At 39.5% G+C, this 19,672-nt stretch overlaps 1 protein-coding gene across 2 annotated transcripts in view; it reads left to right on the forward strand.

Annotated features, from left to right (window-relative positions):
• Window positions 1-19,672, forward strand: part of LOC148814269 (LIM domain kinase 1-like) — a 57,664-nt gene that overhangs the window by 1,516 nt on the left and 36,476 nt on the right. Inside the window, exon 2 of one of the 2 annotated variants that reach the window (XM_088907008.1) lies at window positions 3,895-3,994. In XM_088907008.1, coding sequence (XP_088763134.1) covers window positions 3,895-3,994 — 100 coding nt within the window. Of the gene's footprint in view, window positions 1-3,894; window positions 3,995-14,329; window positions 14,396-19,672 lie in introns of those variants that run through there. The other variant, XM_088907009.1, reaches the window with a different exon arrangement.

The following is a 19,672-nucleotide window of genomic DNA, read 5'->3' on the forward strand; positions in this document are numbered from 1 at the left end:
CGAATTCTTTTGGGGGAATAATGACTACAGCTGTCATGAATGCCTTTGGGCAAGTTGGCCAGGTTTCTGAATAATCAAAAGAATCACATTTCCTTAGGAAGCTCTTTGGACATCCTGCAGTACGTAGCTGTGGAGAGATCTCTGTTCGGCAAAGGGCAGACTAAAATGCAGTTTGAAATTAATCTTAGGTTATACAGGGAAGTTGTGAGGTATTAATTTATGAAATCATTCCATGGTGTTGACAGTTTTATATACAAGCACTGGAAACTGTTATTTTAAACAGCAGCTGTATAGAAACCACAGAGTCCAAAATAAAAGTTTGGAGGTGAATGAAAAATCGATTGTTATTGCACAGGCTTCCAGTCTTATGGCAAAGCCAGGTTTCGCCCTGCAGAAATGTCTTCAGAAGAAGGCAGTTCCTCACCTCACTCCAGAAAGCAAGAGCACAGGATATCCACAGACATCCAGCCGTGACGCACATCCTTGAACAACAAGACCATCTCGCTATATTAAAGTTTGATGTCTTTGTTCACGTGCCTGGTTGCCTGCGCGATTCTGGAGACTGACCCATATTAAGCACAACTGGTCCCCCGGAGAAAACGCCAAGCGCGTTTTGGGAGAATGTGCAAGGCTTGCTTTCTGAGTGACGCGAGAGCTTTGTGACAGTAACTGATGGCTTGTGCACATTGTGGACCGGTTTGCCTTTCCTATCACTGCCCCAGGGAGAATTGAAGGCTGTGAGAGCAGGAGGCTTCTAGAACCCACAACACATTCTGATACAGCGGGTTGGTGTGTGTGTGTACAGTATGTGTGGGGGGAAGGATAGTGCTGTTGTGTTCTTGTTCTGTTTTGAAAAATTGAACCTAATAAACCAACTGCTTCACAAAAATAAAATGAAGTGCACTTTTTTTTCTCCTTTATCTAGGAAAAATGAGGAACTACTGAGAAAATGTGAAGTTGTGTGAAAATGCCTTTGGCTCTCCATTTACCATGCTGTTTTAGAATATGTAAACCAGAAAAAAAAGTTTAATCAGATAAGTGAATTGAGAGCAAATTCTCATTTACTTTGATGAACCGCAGAACCACTGTGGCGGTATGGGTGAAGTACATTGCACGAGGTGGAGCAGTACCCCACACAGCTTTTAAACTCATAGCCATTCATTTTCAAGTCTGGAGTCCACTCTAATGGCCTGGAAATATCCAAAATCTTGCAAAGGGATTCCACTCTCTGTGAATATGTCAATAATAGAAATGACAGTAAGCAGAAACCATTTACTTGTTTTATTTCTGTATAATGTTATATATAATAAGGCGCTAAGGAGGTTTTGCGTGTACTTTACATGTATTTATGGAAGCTGTCATATCGCTCTGATGTAAATTAGCCTGTATACAGTATTAATGAGATTTTAGATAACATAGGCAAAAGGGATGTAATCATGTTCCTTTTCCTCAAATACAGAACCCAAGCATAAGCAAATAAACACAGAGCTGAGTGACTATTCAATTGCTGTAGCGTGCTTGTAATGGTAACAGAGACACCACAGGTGTTTTATAACTTCCTAGAATGATTCATATCTAAGGCTAGTTCTTGTAAAGGTTACGATTCCTTTATAATGACACTGGGTGTTTGAACTAAACAGTTGGATTGGTTTACATTGCTTGTGTAATCCAATGAATGGGTCTGCAATAATTTACCCTTGTTTTAATGTCTAGTGCTCCATGAGGCTCCATGAGAAATGCCTGCCCATTGCCATTGCTCAAGAAAACAGTTTAGGCTTAGAAGTGCTCTATTTTTTCTGGGTTGCGTCTTGGGTTGGCTTAGAGCATGACAGCTTTTCCTTTTCTCAAATGCAGTTGAAATGCTGTGCAGCACCTCCTCTTCCCAAGTAATAGTGTTCTGCTTTTTTCTATAAGGTAGTCATGTACTGTATTTCTGCTCTACAATGTAGTCATAGCATAGGCAGCCTTGATTGTATTTTGTTTTGAATGCTTTTCTGCTACAGTTTTTCCAACCCAACAGCCCACATTTAAAGGCAATGCAGACGGAAACTCTCTCATGGTATTTCTGGTGAGAATAAATGATATACTGTATAAACAAGCCTGGAGCATTATAGGTAATTGAAAAGAACAAATGCACTATTTTCTGCTGTGCATTAGGTAAATGGTTGAAGTGACCTTTTTCCCCCCTGCGCACATTTATAAATTAGTTTTTATATTAAAAAAATTCCCCTCTTTGGGGGAAAAATGCTGACTTTAGTGTATTGTGTTTTAATTCTATTTTTTAAATTTCCAGGTGAGGCTGTTTTGCTTTGCAATTTTCCATCTCATTCAACTATATTAAATCAGCTCGTGTTGACAGACGCTGGGCTGTTGTAGATCAAGACACTGTTTTAAATCTCTATTCTCTTCTGTCAGCTCAAAGCATTTTTTTGCTTTAGGCTTACATGCCTTGTAGTCATTAAACTCAAAAAGCAACCTGGAGTGTGCATTTTGTTGCAGGCAGTTTCATGACAATTAGGTTTGATAGGACAAGGACAAAGGTGACACCACACACTGATGTTTCAGTCATAATTAGTGTATCATAAAATGTACAGTACATTGTATTATAAACAGGATACATTGTAGCAAAACTCACAGGCAAGTTTTACTTTTCACAAGCATTAATGTAACATCGGTATAGATGTTTAACTTAAAACTCTGAGATAGAAATTTTCAAATGCTTTCTTAAGGTGTTACATTGGTTTCATACTGCAACAAATCTCATTTGAGAGCACTAAATGACCGACCTTTCCTGTGTTCTTTTAGTGCTGATCGTTAAAAAACATTTAAGCTTATACAATAAATTATTGACAATTGTGTTTTTTAGTGTATCCTGGGACTAAAATTACTCACTGTTTCACATAGGGTATTGAATGTGTGAAGATTTATGTGTGAAATGGAGATATTAAATCAGTTTTACTTAGGTGTCATTGATTGTTAGGTCATAAAAATGAAATTTGATGTGGAGGCTTTGTCTCTTGATAAAGTCATTCCTTTTCTTACCATCATAGCTACTATACAGGTAGAGACCCACAACCTTAGCTTCCTGTTTACATTAAAACATTTAATGACTGACTCAAGTGTTGTTTGGCATGGTATACATGGCTATATAATATATAATCCATTGCATTCATGCTATTATTTGGTTTTAAAGAAATCAAATGCATTTTTGTGCTAATTTAAGACAATAAACCCTAAAGGTCTGTTAATGAGCTGGTGGATCTTTGCACTATTCGACCCACGTTAGTGGAGTTTTAAATAAACTTTGAGAGGAATGACCTCACCCTAGGTCTCCTTCACCACTGCTGTTCTGACTTGTAATCCTCCGTGACCTCCCTTCCCAAAAAGCTATAAATGCCTTGGTGAGTTCCTCTCTTCCTTCTCCTTGGCTTTTCCACCATTTTCACCACCCCTTGGTGAGCTCCTCACTCTGCAAGGAGTCCTGACTTCGTCTTATAACCAGGTGGGTGGTTAACTAAGCAGGTTAAGCTAAAACATTTCATGTATAAGTTTTCTGAAAAACATTTTTCTTGTTGGGTGTTGTTTTTCCTTATGTACTACCCATTAGCTCTTTAGTGACTGAAGTGCCTGTAGGTGGCTTTACAGAATTACTGGTGAAACAAAGGCCAATTCATTTAGGGCTCCACTGAAAGACTTACTGTGACTCCTAGTTTGAGAGAGAGTCTTCTTGCATTGAACAGAAAATAGACTTCAAAGCTAATTAGCTGTTAGTCTTGCTAGTTCCAGTGCTCACTGTTCATTTCGTGGTTGCGTGAGGTCAGTGCTGTTTATCTTCTTTGTGTTTTTTTCAGCTCTGCCTTCCATTTTTTCAGTTTTTTATTCCTTTTTTTTTAGCTGGAGGAAGTTTGCCCGTCTGTGCGGGATGCAGACGTAGCATTTATGACGACCAATACCTACAGGCCCTCAACTCTGACTGGCACACGGTCTGCTTCAGGTTAGTGTTCTGTCTGTCCCTGGATGCAATTCTGTGAGCGGTGAACATATGTCTTGCGTTATTTCATGACTAAAAGGAAAGAGACTGCCTGGAAGAAGGCTGCATTTCGGAAGAGACGCCGTTACTGATGTTCCCCCAAGACTGAGCTGCACGAGATTTAATATCCTGCTTTTTTTCCCCTCTCCACCGTAGCCTTTCATTAAAAATGTTCTAGCTGTAGTTCTGCTTCCCAGTCTTGCTTGCACAGAGAACTGAACCTATCACAGCCTAAGTGTCTAGAAATACACACTAATTATGAGATCCAGTTGATATTTTGCTGTTTCCCAACAAATTATGTACAGTGCCATTTGTCAAAGGATTTTTCTGTGTTAGATAAACTCCTAGGTTACAAACAAATATCATCTTTCTTTTAAAGCTATGAATCTTTGATTTCTATACAACCTGTAATGTGGCTAACACTACAGGCTGCTGTTCTAAAGCCTCCATCCTAGATGAGGGTTTAGGATCTACCTTTACGACAACCTTAAAAGCACTTTGAAGATTTCATTTTGACTCTCAAGCCATAGAAGATTTTATTTCATCTTGCAGCTGGTAGTTGTAAATTTACTTCTGTAAATCTGTTGCAGTTAATATCCGTTTCATTGAGTTGAACAGTTTGCAGTTCTTAATCTGGAAGCTTTTCATTCTTGTGTATCACCATGCTGCTTGCAAACAGAATCAAGAATTGGTCCACCCACGTCAGCTGCAGGTTAATGGAAGCTTAATCTCTGGAGTTTGAGCTCTTAAATTTGCTTTGCTGGAGTTACATGCAAAATTGTGTCGTCACTCCTCAGAGCAGAATGTGGAAGTTCCTTTTACTGTATCTTCTTGTTGAGGTTCTTGGAAAAAACGGACGTGCGGATTTATTTGAACAGGAAAGTCTTTGTTTTGGGTCTTGCAGTAAACCTTTGATTCATGTAGAGAGGCTTTCTTCTGATTGTTTGTTTCCCAATAACCTATTAGGCAGATGTTTAGTCAGCTGTTTCTGAATCATGTCTACTGCGGCGTCGTCTTGCTCACATGAGGAGTGGTTAGGGTTTTTGGCTGGATTTAAAGCACAGTTAGATGGCATCAAAATTCATCAATAAGATAATTCAATTTATCTTCAAATTAGAAAAACTGCAAATAATCCAGATAAATTTACAAAATATTTGAAATTTGGGCTGTTCAATCACTGTAGTTCTAGTTCTTTATAGATAGAACTATAAACATAATAAATATTTTAAAGAAAATACATGATTACTTTTTGTTTAATAAAAATGCAGTTTTACATATTGATCTATATCAGACCTCTGTTAAGTCACAACATCCAATGTTTCTTCTGCATTGATGAAGAGGACTGACTTTATGTTTGCTTGGTGTTTGAGTGCTGTGTGCTTGTAGCTCCGAATGAATGGTGTTTCACACATGGGTGGGCTTTTTACTTATTGATCTGCCTCCTTAAAAGTCATGAAGGATTGGCACTTATACTTTCACATTGTCGTGCAATAAAAACACTGTCACTCTAATAACTACGCCCTGGGTCCCCTTGCAATCTGAGAGAGAAGACAAGCTGATTGAATAATGCGTGTGGCAGATGAGCATCTCTCAGCCACTCTTGAGTCCCTGTTGTCTGGATCTGTCATTACCGTAATGGAATTGCTCATGACATGCCCACACTGGCCAACAAGTCCCCTGCTCAGTCAGACCCAGAACTTTGCATTTAGATTTGGTAAGAGAGAAGAACTTTGAGCATGGTTTTGTCCTTTCCATCTGTGTTTGAAATAAATCTATAACAGGTCGTGTTGCTGCAGTTTAAATGTAAACCACCCTGCTGTACAGTCAAAACAGTGGACGCTAATATATTCTGAAGGTCCTGGGCCTGTTGGTTGAGTGTACCACTAAAAAAAAGAAGGTTTTAATGAAGGTTTTACATTTCCTGTGATCAATCCTGACTACTCCTACTGTATCTTGTGTTCCTGTCAGTGTCTGCAAGGCCTCCATTGCTGGATTCGAGCTGTGGCTGCCTGTCAAGCTTTTTAATGCAGTTTCGCTGTCTAATAGGATCACTGTCTTTGAAATGGAGTGATACTGCGTGTGATGAGGCATTTTGGAAGTTTACAGATCTTCCCTTTACAAAGACGCAATCTCTCTTAAGGGACTGCTTCGGCAATAAAAAATGCAAAGAGTGGGAAAAGATAAATGGCTCGAAGATAGCTGGATTATACAGCTGGATTTTGGAGATTATCTTAAACCGTGAGCAGAATTCTGACATTTGTTATGAATTTCTACCCGCCTTCTAGGTTATGCTAACTTCATAATAAGCAGGTTTTCTGTTACATTGTGTCACCACTGCAAATTGGGCTCCAGAGATTGCTTGGGTTATTGCATGCTTTAAATTAATGGCCTTTATGCAGAAGATATGTGAGGTGTACCCTTTCTTGAGCACCCATCACTGCTGACTTCCATAGGGAATCTCAGGTTCATGTCCATGTCAAGAGTAAAGCATTCCAAGTTTCCTCTTTTCAGGACAAAAATCCATTTTCTTCATCTAGTTTTGCAGGGGAACTGGCATCTGAATTAGTTGGTACTGTAACACACTGGCAACTGATTGTTGGCCATGTCTGGTCATACCACTTTGTGCTAATTTTCCTCAAAAAGCAGAAGTATTTAGTTCCAAGCTCAAGTCAGCCTTGACTGCAGCACACTATGCTGTATAATTAGATGTTTTCAGAGTTTGGAAGTTTAGAGCAGCATGCACAGCTCATCTCCAGCCGGAATTCAGTTACCATCCCTCAGCGCCTTCTCCAAATAGCGTTGAATTCCTCTATGCCAAAAGGCCGGGCCCCTCACAGGAGAATTCAGCTCTATGTTTCTGGGAACTTATTATGTGGTTCTTAACATGCTCAAGTACCAATTGAGCCCCATTACTGAGGCCTTACATCACGATTAAGCAAGGCTCTCAGAAATTAACTACATGCATTCCAAAGACTGTGCTAATTAGCATTCAGAATCAATTTCTATCAGTTTAGATTGAATCAATTCAGTGAAATTAGCACATATAAATTTCTGCATATGTTCACCAGTTGCTTAGCCTTTAGACAGTTTACCCTTCAAAGTGAGCTAAAATACTAAATAAAATTATTTAGGAGGCTGCCACACAAGCTGGGAATTGGAAGATTGTTTTGTCATGTTTTGCCCATCTGTCATTAGAGTTAATTACAGTACAGCAGATACACCTGCTGTGATGGCTGGTTGTGTGGGGAGTGTCAGTTACATTTCAGTTTGTAAACAGACACGTCATCTTCAGAAAGACAATCTAAATTTGAGACGTTTTTCTTCTAAGTTTGTCATTTCTTATTTGTCGGAAGGGTGAGATTCTGCAAAATGGTGGCTTTGTGCTTTGCAGTTGATAAAGTCTTTCGAATTACTTTCACAGCTGCATGTTTAGTCAGGCTGTCCTCGGTTAGCTGATGATTTTGACACATTTTCAAAAAGCATTGTCTGCATTCAGTTGATTGATTCAGTGGATGCTATCTTAAATAGCATGATATTACATAGAGGTTATTGGCTTCTGTCTTTGTTGAAGGTCTCTCTGCAGAGTTCTGTTTGCACAAAGTGAGTTAAAATACCTTCACATTCTTGTTGCAATTATTTCCAGGCATATTAAAAAGCTGCATTACATTGACTGTAATAGCAAGTGTTGTAACATTGCACATTAAGAGGGTTTTACTGTATGTTTCTAATATTGATATTGCTATGGGGCACATTTTTAAACCCCTAAAAAGGGTTTTATTGTAAATAAAATGCCTTCCAGAAAGTAAATGCATACCATGTGCTTTTAATGGCACCTTTTCTGGCCTTGCTTAATTTTCTTTAAATACAAACATTGTATCTGCAGATCTGGAGCTCGGTGCCTAAATGTCCAAATTGAGTTTAAGCAGCAGGGCAAGAGAAGGTGTGAGATAGAAAGTGTTTCTGATCAGTACTTCATATAAAATGTCTCTAGATCTTTATTTCTTTGCAAGTCAGAAAAATATTTTGTTAGTCAGAAAATAGTCAGAATCAGGAGGAGGCCATTTGTCCCATGTAGCGTGTTTGGTGGTACTGTAGCTAACAGATCCTGCTGTTTTTTGAAGGAAGCCAAGATTTTGGCTTCAAACAACATAATTGTAGTTCTTATTCTTAAGACAGTCTTTGTTCCCCCTTCTTGCATCATCAACTTCTCTGAATCTATTGCTTTATGAACTACAACACGTTTAGCATCATTTCCACGAATGTGTGGAAATTGCCTGACCCATTAAAACATAAGAGTGGTTGCAGACAAGAGGAGGTCATTGGGCCCATCTAGTTTGTTTGGTTGAAAACAAAAGACATTGAAAATTACATTGCCCTCCACGCTAAGTGTTTTGCATAAGTGTTTTGACAAGGACGTCTGTGACACTGAAGTGCGTTCCGAGGGTCTCCCGTTTTAACGTAGTAGTCATTTCCAAAGGAGAAGCAGAAAGAGTGGCCATGTACCCCATAATGACTGCTTCACCTGTCTCTTCACCTGCTAAGTGATTAACAGAAGGAGACTGTAGACAAGATCATTTTGTAGTGTTCTAGGTTTATTGCCAAGTGTGATGTCCACTGCATTTTCTTTCAATGTTATGTGTATAATCTGCAGGTACAGTATGAATCTCAAACAGTGATGGCAGAGCTTTGATAACTGGCTGAAAAAGGAATATTGTAGCTCTGCCTCAGGAAGAAATGGGTGCTAAAACACTGTTTGAATATCTGTTCATAAAAAAACTGAAGGTGATTGTTATAAATGTCTATACAGTAAGTAGTACAGGTATGGCAGGATGCTGAAGCCTGTATGCTTTAGGATCCTATGGAGTGGAATAGGAATATGCATTTGCCTCCTACTTGTGTTTCGATGTCCGAACAAGTTGCTGCTTTCCCACAGAGTTCCGTGGTTGCTATAGGACGGACACCGCTTGTTGAGGCAGGAGGCGATTAGGTTACGTTTCTGCATTCTTTCTTTCCTTATCCTTTGGAAGTTGTTTACATTGATTTGTCTAGGAAAACTAAGATGTCCCGGTGGAACCCAGCAGAGAATAGATTTGAGCCTTTGGCACATTTTCTGCAAGATGTCTGTCCCTGTTTCCCTCTTTGCTTTTCTTTCTCCCTGACCTGATTTTTTTTTTAAGAAACATTGTGGAGGTGATCTAGGTCTCTGAATAGGCTGTATTAATGATCAGATTCTATTCTGTGATTCCAGGGGACAAAATCATAAATTAATTTTGGAAGTCAACACTTTTATTGCTTAGACACATTGTACTTATTTTATTTGGGTTTTTTTTTTGGGGGGGGGGGGGAGTTATAGGTCTGGGTTTTTATTAAATATACTGTGTTTAATGTATTGTTTTTTTAACACTCCTATCATTATATTAAACACAGGAGATTTTAAGAATTTCATAATTTTCCATAGTGGGTTGTACATCACAAAATAAAAAGGGGTTGCTTACCAATCTGAAAATCATAAGAATTGTTCATGGATTTACATAAATTGTCTGAGAACGTTAAAGAGGAATTATAGAAATTGACAACCTTTTAAAACCCAAATTTCCCAAATTTCTCTTATTACAATTTTTGAATAAAATATTAAAGACCTATTTGTAAACTGATTTGTGAGTTAAAAAGCGTTAATGAAGAAAGAGCTATTCATCCAGAAGTCATCAACTTTGTGAAATGGTTTAAATTATTAAGGTTAGATATACTACGGAGCCTTCAAAACTGCAAAGGAACGTGTAACGGTTTATTCTATGGTGAAAAGTGAAGAAAACACAACGTTTCAGCTGTGGAGCTTTCTTTGGGTGTGTGGAAGCTACCTACTTCAGCCTTCAAAACTGGTCTTAGACTTTTGAAAACAGTTAAGTATTTCTTTGTAAACAAATAACTTTGATGTTTTGTGGTTAACTTTGTATAAAAAGAAGGGGTGTACCATTCTTGGAGCAAAGTGTACCCAGTAAAAAAAAATGTTCATGGAAATATTTCACTTTTGAGTCTTGGGGGGAAAAAAAGGAAAAACTCTGAACCTTTAGCCTGATGGTTTGTTCGACTGTAAGTAGAAGCCCTAACTGATCTTCAACAAAAGACAGGAGCTCTGTTACTGATTGAAGGCGGCCTTGGGTTTATTTGAAAACATTCTGATAGATGACAGTCATCCCAAGGATGGAAAAACACAGCAGTCCTTGGAGAATGCCAGCAGCACTTAGCTTCATGGGAAAATGCTACTCACAGTGTGGCTAGGGTTCTCATCAGCCTCCTTCCTCTCTCAGTATAGCATGATGTGAGTTACAGTACTAGCATTTAAAATGAGAACTCAGCGGGAGCCAGTCCTACACTGATACAGCTTCTCTTCTTACAAAACTGGTAAAGATGTGTTGCCCTCTTTTGAACACGTATGGAGGATCTTAAATAAAAATTTTTGTTTCCAATTTATTCTTTCACCACTATTAATCACGTTTCGAGAGGAGCCCTCTTTGAAAAAGTGTCTTGGCAAGGTGTGCCAGAACAACGATTATTTTGAAAGGTTAAAAAGATCACACATTTAATCAGAGATAGTTCTACTTTGTCTATGCCTGAACAAAATAAACATAGAATTAGTCACGGTTCAGCATTTAGTTGGTATATTACGACTACTTGAAACAGTCTTATTTGTAAGCTAACTGTGCTCTGCTGTAGGGGCACTGTAATTTTAAATGCAGATTGGCCAAAGGACGACTTTAACCTTTTCACCTTTATCACTGAATCTACAGTATGTAAACAGGTGGCAAAACTTGCATTAATGTTATGTTTTATTTTTAAAAAGCACTCCAAATGAAGTAACAGCTAGCCAATTAACTAATGTATCCTTCAGGGAGCAGCCACTGATCAATTTGAATAGAGCAACACAGTGGGCTCTTCCAGCAGAATTACTGAGTTAACACTGTTTTTCTAATGTTGTAGTATGCATGCTAACCACTCAAACTGGAGAATGCAAGGCAAATGATTTCAATACACTCTGCAAGATTCGCATTTCTACTTGGAAAAAGATAAAGCAAGATCTTCCTTCTGTTTTATTTTCTGGGTGGAAACTCTTGACTTCAGTTGCAGTATCCCTGCCATCTCAAAATTGGGTTTCGCGGAAATCCTGCTGTTTAATGGCCAGAAGCAGCTGAGGACCAGTGACTGGATGGATAAATTCCTAGAGCCCCCAAAGAAAAATGACTCAAGTCTGGAGGGATTCCGCTCAGTGCTCACTTTGCATGTAGCCTTGCAAGCCATTCATACAGAGCCAGTAATGAAATTCTCAGTGTGCAGTGGCACTCATGTTTCATGCATCCAGACAGCCAGGTCTGGCGCTTGGAATCTTAAGCCAGAGTTTTGGTCAGACTTGCAGTGTAACATCCAGTACTTCTGGCAGCATGTCTGTTCTCTGAAATAAAGACATTCAGGAAATCTTGGAAAATTGTGATGAGGAGACTAGTACCTGGGGGGGGGTGTCATGACCCCCAATGAGTCAAGTATCACTTAGGGGGTTTTGTGCTGAACGTCAGCACGGCTGTTCCTATGCTCTTTGTAGACACAATACTTATTTTGTTGGTCTGGCAATAATTTTCAGCAGGCGCATGCCTTTCATTCTTTTCAGACCTGTGCTAGAGATGTGCATATTCCAAGTAAAAAGGAAAAGGAACAACAGAGCTTTGTCTAAATATAATCTGAAATCCCTTACTAGAACAAATAAAATAAAAACCAGCAGGATTACAGCATATAGTCTGTAGGGCACGTCAGTCACATTATTGTCTATAGGCTGGTATGAGTGCCGAGGAAGCAGACACTGGCTGTGCTTAAGATCAGTGAAGGGAACTCGGTGCGGTGCCAACAGTGAATTCAGTCAAGGCCTAAATTAAAAAAGAAGCAATTAATTTAAAGTTAATTGTATCCATCGTGGCATTTTTTTTCCCTTGTGCACAGCTTTTCCTAATTCTTCCACAGTAACGTCTAAAACAAAATTTAAACGTCTGAAATGGCTGTGGAAGAACACTTTCCAAAACTGTACAGGCAATTCTTCCAGTGGCGCTGAGGAGTCCTGAAGGATAATATTCAAGGCTAAGTGCTAACTAGTGCAGAGAAGGAAGCGTGATGCTAAGCAATTTCAAACAAGAGCCGTACACCAGGTCTAGTCTGTGGAGACCTTTATTCTCTGACAGAAGCGGGTTGTGCTTATTTGAGGTTTTACAGCATTGTGCTCTATCTTGAGACACTGGGAGCTGTTTTATCTGCAGGTTAAGCACTTTTAATCATTTTAACTTTTTTTTTTACGACTGGCCAGCACTTTCCCCTTAAATGCTGTAACAACCTCCCCCCAGTCTTCTGAGGAAAGCCCGTCTGCTTATTGTCACATGTTCGTTTGGTTATAATTTCCATCCCCTGAGTCCCAGTGACTCCAGGGGGAAAGGACACAACACAGGGAAACAGACTGACCACAGTGTGTCAGTGCTCCTCATGAGTGGATTTCCACAGCACATGATGGGTCACGCTGTCTCTAAGCCATGAAGAGAGAGAGAGAGAAACCTGCTCCATCCTGTAATTTAATACAGGGCAGGGGGCATCTGGAAAAAAAGGAAAACAATAAACAAGAAAGTAGTCATTAATTTTTCACAGACGCAAACTTGCCTCAGCATTCCTCTAAATTAGAAAGCCGTGTGGAGGCCAGATTACAAAGAATTTAATCTTTCTGTTTAGCTGCTCTTGTGGAATCAAATCCCCCTTCTCAGGGTCATTTGCTCCGTGAGTTGGTTAACACAGACATAACAGATCAGTTCACTTCTGGGGAAAACAACAGCGGCCACAATACCCTCCTGCAATTTTAACTCTCTAAAGACATAATTAGAAGTGTCGTGTTCCGAGTGAAAGAAAAAATAAATAGATTGTGGGGGACAGAATTCTTTCAGATAAGATATGGGGATTTTCAGTCTTCCAAAAGGCTCTAACAGGAATTCTTGAGAACGTTTTCTTTTCCCAAAGTCTCAAATACAAAGCAGCAGGTCTATTCTAGGATCAGCCTGATTTCACATGGTATGTGAACAGCCTACAATTTGTTTATGTGGGAACAAGTATAACTCCCTTCTTAGATAAATTATAAATTTAGCAGCTCATCATTGCATATTGGCTTATCGTTGAGTCCAACAGTTATTTCTTCACTGCCATCTGTTACTCAGTGCTGCTCTGCTTCGTTTGACATTCGCTTGAGTGATGACTTGCTGTTTTAGAATGCACTCATGTCACATGATTGTTTAGCCCCCTTACAGTGATATCTTATTGACAAGCAGCTTAAGGCTTTAGGTTGGTTAGACTAATAAAAATTACAGAAGCACTTCCAGCAGAAATGCAAGCAGTGCATTGAAATGCTATAAGGCCTTTTAATTCTCTTAAAAGCTCAGAATGAGTCAGCGTCTCCTGTGGAGGACTGCGATGCTGAAAAGAAAAGAGGCGCTTTGCCAATGCTACATTATGCAGTTAACTCTACACGGTACAAGAGCAAGAGGGTCAGGGCTGAACTTGTTTTTGACCGCATTTCTAAGAAGAGCAACAACACTTGACAAAGCAAGAGAAGCTGTTTTTAGAAACCGATATAATCTGTGATGCTCTGTTTGAATAACAGCTGTTCCCACATCAGGCCGTGAGAGATCTTTGCTGAAATGTATTTTTTCCATACAGTAACTTGTTTTAAATAGCCCTTTTTTATTTTTTGTGTATGACAACTGTATTGAATTTTAGACAACCCTTTATCTTATAGGTTATACAAAAATGTACTGACATGCAGTCATGTTATGCCTATTTAATAGCGTGGCTTTTATGGACTATTATCTCTGGATTATTTAAATATAAATGAGTTACTACAGAAATGTTTGTGGATTAAACAAGCTGTAAATCCTTGAATAAAAAAAATCAGAACAATCATTCGAGTTTCACTTGTAGATCCCCTTGTGATTTGCTTTCATTTCTTAACTTTTTGTGTGACGCTTCAAATACCACTGTACTTCTCCGATTGTCTCCAGGTATAAAAAAACATGAAGCTGCGTGTTGAGACAGAATTCTGGAAAGGAACTGATAAGACCACCAAGCAGTCTTAGCCAACCTCTGCCGAACTTTAACCTCACGCTAGATTGGTTTATTTCACTTCAAAGGGCTTTCCTTTCCAAGCAGTTCACAAAAATGTTTCACTCCTGGGTTCAAGTAGCCGGCGGAGTATCGTTTTTGATTTGCTGGATTTGACGCCTCCTCGGTGAAGAATCAGTGGTGTTTCAACAACTGTTCACTTGAAATGGAAAACCTGCGTTTCAAAAGAAGGTGAGTTAAGGAAAAATAGTTTGGGGAGCTACTCGGCTGCCTAAATACAAGGAGCTGAGTTAAACATTTGTCCCTGGTTTCATCTACCAAGAACGGCAGGCAGATTTTGACTCATACTTTACACCTCAGAAAATATGCGGTGTTCTCAGAGAGATTAGAAAACTTTATCCTCCCTTTCCTATAAGTCGGCAGTGGTGGGCTGGGTAGGATTTGATGTCATTAGGTCTTGACATCTCCAAAGGAAGCTGTGAGTGAGCAAGCTGAAAAGGAAATGGTAGTACACAATGTTTTTCGTACAGCTGCAAACTCCGAAAACTATCCTGATTGCTTGCAGCGATACATACCACTATGTTTAAGTACGCAGAAGGCTTGATTCAAACCTGGCTTGCGGACAAACTAGCTTCCTGAGCAGTCTTTTACAGCGGACATGTCTCGAAGGGACCAGCGCTATCGAAACCGAACTCCGGGCAAAAAGTGAGTTTGTAAGAATTGTCAGATAACGGTAAATGTTGAGCAGTTTTACATAGCATGGAAACATCTTTAATTCAGAGAGGCGTTCTAGTTGGTTGGCTTGATGTTCAGTCTAGCATTACTTTGAAAGATCTGAAACTATTTCAATGTGTGCAATTTTAATTCCTCATTTGTTCTGACATATTGTGCACGTAGGGTGTGCAGTTCTGTTTCTTCTAAACTCTGCTTTGGCAGCATTTGTGCATTAGAGTAATAGATTTTTTGGTGACTTCACTCTGAAGTTTACATTTCGCACTTGATTTCTGTATCTGTTTTTTAATGCTCTCATGACTGGGAAAATTTGAGATCTAACAAAATACAAAGTTAAGAGTACATTGTATTTTTGTCCCACCTCAGAGTCAGAGGGTGCATTAAGTTGATTTTCTCTGTGGGCTACTTTGCTTTGGAGCAACAGCTTGCCTGCACATGGGCTGAGTGGGTAGGAGTTGCAATTTCCACATTACATTAGCTGGCCTGAACATTACTTTTGAATGGTTTTGATGTATTATGGTTCTGGTATATTCTGTGCTGGAAAGCTGTGGAATATAATGTACTACAACCTTACATAATAATGTTTTGGAAGGTTGTGGTATACAGTATTGTATTCTGAAAGGTTGTGGTGTGCAGTATTATTTTCCGGGAGGCTGTGGAATATTATGATCTGGAAAGCTGTGGTATGTTGTGAGAGGTTGTGTATATGATGTTGTGGGAAATTAAGGAAGAATAATCAGCACTTGCCCTGCATCTTGACTGGCTTTGCTTACAATGGAGGAATGAAGAATGTGGTACAGATAATCACATTAATTGTACTTTCTAGTCAGCAAGGAAAGTCACGAGACAGAGAGGGAGACATGCTTCTGAGAAGCAGTGAGAGGCTGCTGCTGTCTTTGGCTTCTTGTCTCTGCATCTGTATATGATCATCTGGCTTTCATTAGACTTTGATTCATAACGGTAAACAGTGCTTGATGATGATCATGTACTGGCTCTATAGAGCACAGTATAGCAACTGAGACACATTTTGTTCTGTTTTCCCTTTTTTTTAGGCCAGCAGTAATAGGGCACGACTTCCACCCCTGTCAAAAGAAATCTCAGAGCCAGCTAAATGCTTTAGTCTGGATTGCTTCAGGATGGCCAGGTGTTCTGTATGTAGATGATATTAAGGCATCCTGGGCCCAATGAGCAGCAACACTCAGTGGGGGATTTGCATAATCATGTTTTTCAGAAGCTAAAGTACTGTGTGTGACTTGTTTTTCCAATCACTACCTAGAAAAATAAGATGTCGTTAAGGCTGTTATGGAAACTTGTTTTTTTCTGTGTGTCACTTAGAATCATATTTTGTTAGGGTGCACAGAGCAAAGAAGGAGAAGGAGATGGCTCGGTGTTTCAAATATGTGCAAAATATGAGGACAGCAAGAGGACTTGGATCTCGTAGAATGAAAGAGGGTTAGTAGAGGGACAGTCCTGGGACAGATGTGAGGGTACCTAAGCCATACAGCAATGAGATTAAAGTACGCTGATTCTTTCTTTCAACTTTTTCTGTTTAATCTTTTAATCAGAAGTCAATTGAGAACAAATTCTCACTGACGTAATTTCAATGAAGAGTCCATAAATAGCTTGGTTTGAGGAGATAGTAATGTTCTGCGCAGATTAAACCTGGTTTGTGGAAGACGTCTGACAGCGGTGATGTCTGATGTTATCTGAAGCAGAAAAACAGAAGCAAAATGCCTAGATTGTGGTCCAAAGCCTTCAGCTATATAGCAAATGATAAAGGAGCCTGGCAGCCTCAGGCTTGCTAAATTACAGGCTAGGTTAAATAGCCTTCCTTTCAGCTGATTAAGTCGAAGTGAATAAGGGATGGGACATGGATGAGGACAGTCCTATATTTCTTCATCTTTAAGTTTAATGAAACATGCTGAAATAGTTGTGGTACCCCAGCCCAATACTTACCTGGCCTTTACCATTCATGGCCTCCTAATAATCCCCATCTCTGAACTGGCTTCATCACTCTGCTCTCCTCCCCACTGATAGGCAGTGTGTGGGGAGCAGACTGGCGCACTATGGCTGCCGTTGCATTATCCAGGTGGGGGCTGTACACTGGTGGTGGTGGAGGGGATCCCCATTACCTGGAAAGTGCTTTGAGTGGAGTGTATAATAATGATATTTAATAGTGTATTATACCAATGATAATAATACTTTATCATTATCACATTAATGTGGGACTGTCATAGCTCATTAATTGCCATAGTTTTTGCTGGTATGCTACTGAATGTGAATGTGGGACCACTGAGAGGACACGTTCTGTGAAGCAGTCAGTGTTTCTTTTCAGGAGAGTCAGAGCTAAGATCTTTCTTAACATCCAATGCTCGGGAGTCACTTTCCACTATCTCCTAAGCTGACCTCTCCACCTGCTCTTTGGATGTGCATTGAATCACAACACATACATTTTGAAAAAGTAGAAATGAGATATTGCGTGTGTGTGTGACATTTAACTTCTGATATGACAATCTGACATAGGAAAAATGAGCAAAACTGCATCTGAAAGATTGTTCATCCACTGGAATCCATTCAAGATTTTGTTCTGCTCAATTTTTTTTTTTTCCAGAAGAAGCTCATTAGTGATGCTTTAAGTCAAGCGTTATTACAAAAACTATAGGCATGAGGTCTTGTTAACCCATTGCAATAGAAAGGTTCAATTGGTGTCTGTTGTCTGCAAACATTATTTTTTCGTGAACTGACTTGTCATAGTGCTGGATCAGGAGAATAATGACTGCCTTTCTTTTTACACAAACAAAACGAGCATTGACATGTTGAAAAGAAGCGAGGGCTAACCCTAAACAATAAAACTGCCCACTGGTACATTACTGGGATGGTTTTACAGCCCATTAGACTTTACATTCCTCAGTGATGACTTTGTACATTCTGGGGCAAATCCCTTTCAAACTCAAATAGCCCACTTTGATTTGTTCTGCTACAGCTATAGTGTGCTCTTGATGCCATTTTTCAATCAATGCATATGGGCTGCTCTGTTTTCTTCACCTTAAGATGCACATTGGCTGAATCCCAATGCAGCAATTTAGGAGTTAATTGGGCTGCGCTAGTGTGCATTGTGTTTGCTGCTCCCTGATTGGGCTCTTGATTCCCTGGGTGGATTTAAACAGACCAATCAGGAAAACCCATGCAATAGATGATGTAATTGCTTTCTGCAGACAGATGACGTCATCCCCTCATTCTCATTCAGTGCTTGCCTGGAATGGAGTTTGGGGGCGGGGGGGTGATGGTATGATTTATAGTTGTACTTTACACTTGCTGGCACAGAACACTCTACATTCGATGCTGCACTATAGAGGCCTCGGCGCCTGTGCCAGTTTCCAAAGGCATGCCATTCAAAACTTGCACTTGGAGACGGTGCCAGCATCTTTCATCACCTCATGTATTATTTGTTCCAAATGACTGTGGATGGAAAATTTCCTATTGTTAGATGGGCTTTAAAGAAAGCCCCGCTTCACAGGGGAATACCTTTTTAACCCGAGTCTAGATCCTCCGTTTTCAAAATGTGGTCTGGCAAACTCAGTGGCATTATATTCCTAGAAACTAGAAGTAACACTTTACAAATATTTACCTTGCCTTGTTTTACAGTTCCTGTACTTCTGTATTCCTACTGTGTAAGGACTTCGGATAAAAATTATCCCCTAGTTTGCTTGGTTGATTTCTCATTTTGCCAGTGAAATTTCCGTTTTCAAAAGCAGGAATAAAATGGAATTAATAAAACTCTATTTTAATCAGAGATCTGCCTATTAGATATTTAAAAACTGATTAAAACAGTTCAGCCTACAAGCTGTTGTGTTACATTGTCTTCATTTTAAAAAATGTAATTTATTTTAAATCCTCCAATTTCTGCTCTGCATAACAATCCAGGAGGCCCGGTTCAGAGAAACATTACAATAGTTTACCCACTTTGTCATTATGTGTGTTTGTAGGTTGAAGAGCATAAAGCATGAAATGGCGAAACGTATATGCAGTATTAGACAGCCTGCCCTGATTCCCCAGAGTACATAGCTCTAACCACATGCCTCTCTATTCTAGAATGTAGTGTTGTTTCTGAAACATTCCAGAACTTTCTAATTGTTTTTTTCTCTTTTGTCACATTGCTACATTTAAAAAATGGCCTTCCTGCCTTTTCTTCTTGCATACAAGAATACATGCATTATAAATGACCTGTTAATAACAAACAGAAGGTGCACAATAAAGTAGATGAAACCAGTTCACAGTGAAATAAAACCATACACTGCCTAAGAAATTGTGTGGCAGAGCAGAACGTTCTTCCTCCCTGTATCAGTGTCCAGTGTCTACAAACGCTACCCTGTGTTTTTGCAACACAACACAAGATCCCAATATGACCCTCAGGGAGCATAATAGGAAACTTGCACCCTGTTGACTGAGGCAATTTATAGTAACAGCAGAGCAGTGAGAACCTGCTGCATGTTCCATAGATAATTCTGCTTCCTGTACACAAATATTACTTTAGAGCTTTGAGCTGTAATTGTGGGAGTGGCAAGCTACTTCTTCAGGGGCATTGTTTTTGGTGGACAAAAACATGTTACATCCACTTACGCTACAGCTGAACGTGAGTCTTCAAACCACAAGAAAGCAGCTTCAAAAAGGTTGTTCTGATGTTATTTTCTAAGAACCTTGTGACAGTTACAGTTGTGACACCAGTTACAGAAAGTCTGGCAAGGCATTGTCATGTAAATTTCCATGCCAGTCATG

The sequence above is a fragment of the Atractosteus spatula genome, chromosome 27 (assembly GCF_055471065.1).
Source record: "Atractosteus spatula isolate fAtrSpa1 chromosome 27, fAtrSpa1.hap1, whole genome shotgun sequence".
Taxonomy (NCBI): domain Eukaryota; kingdom Metazoa; phylum Chordata; class Actinopteri; order Semionotiformes; family Lepisosteidae; genus Atractosteus; species Atractosteus spatula.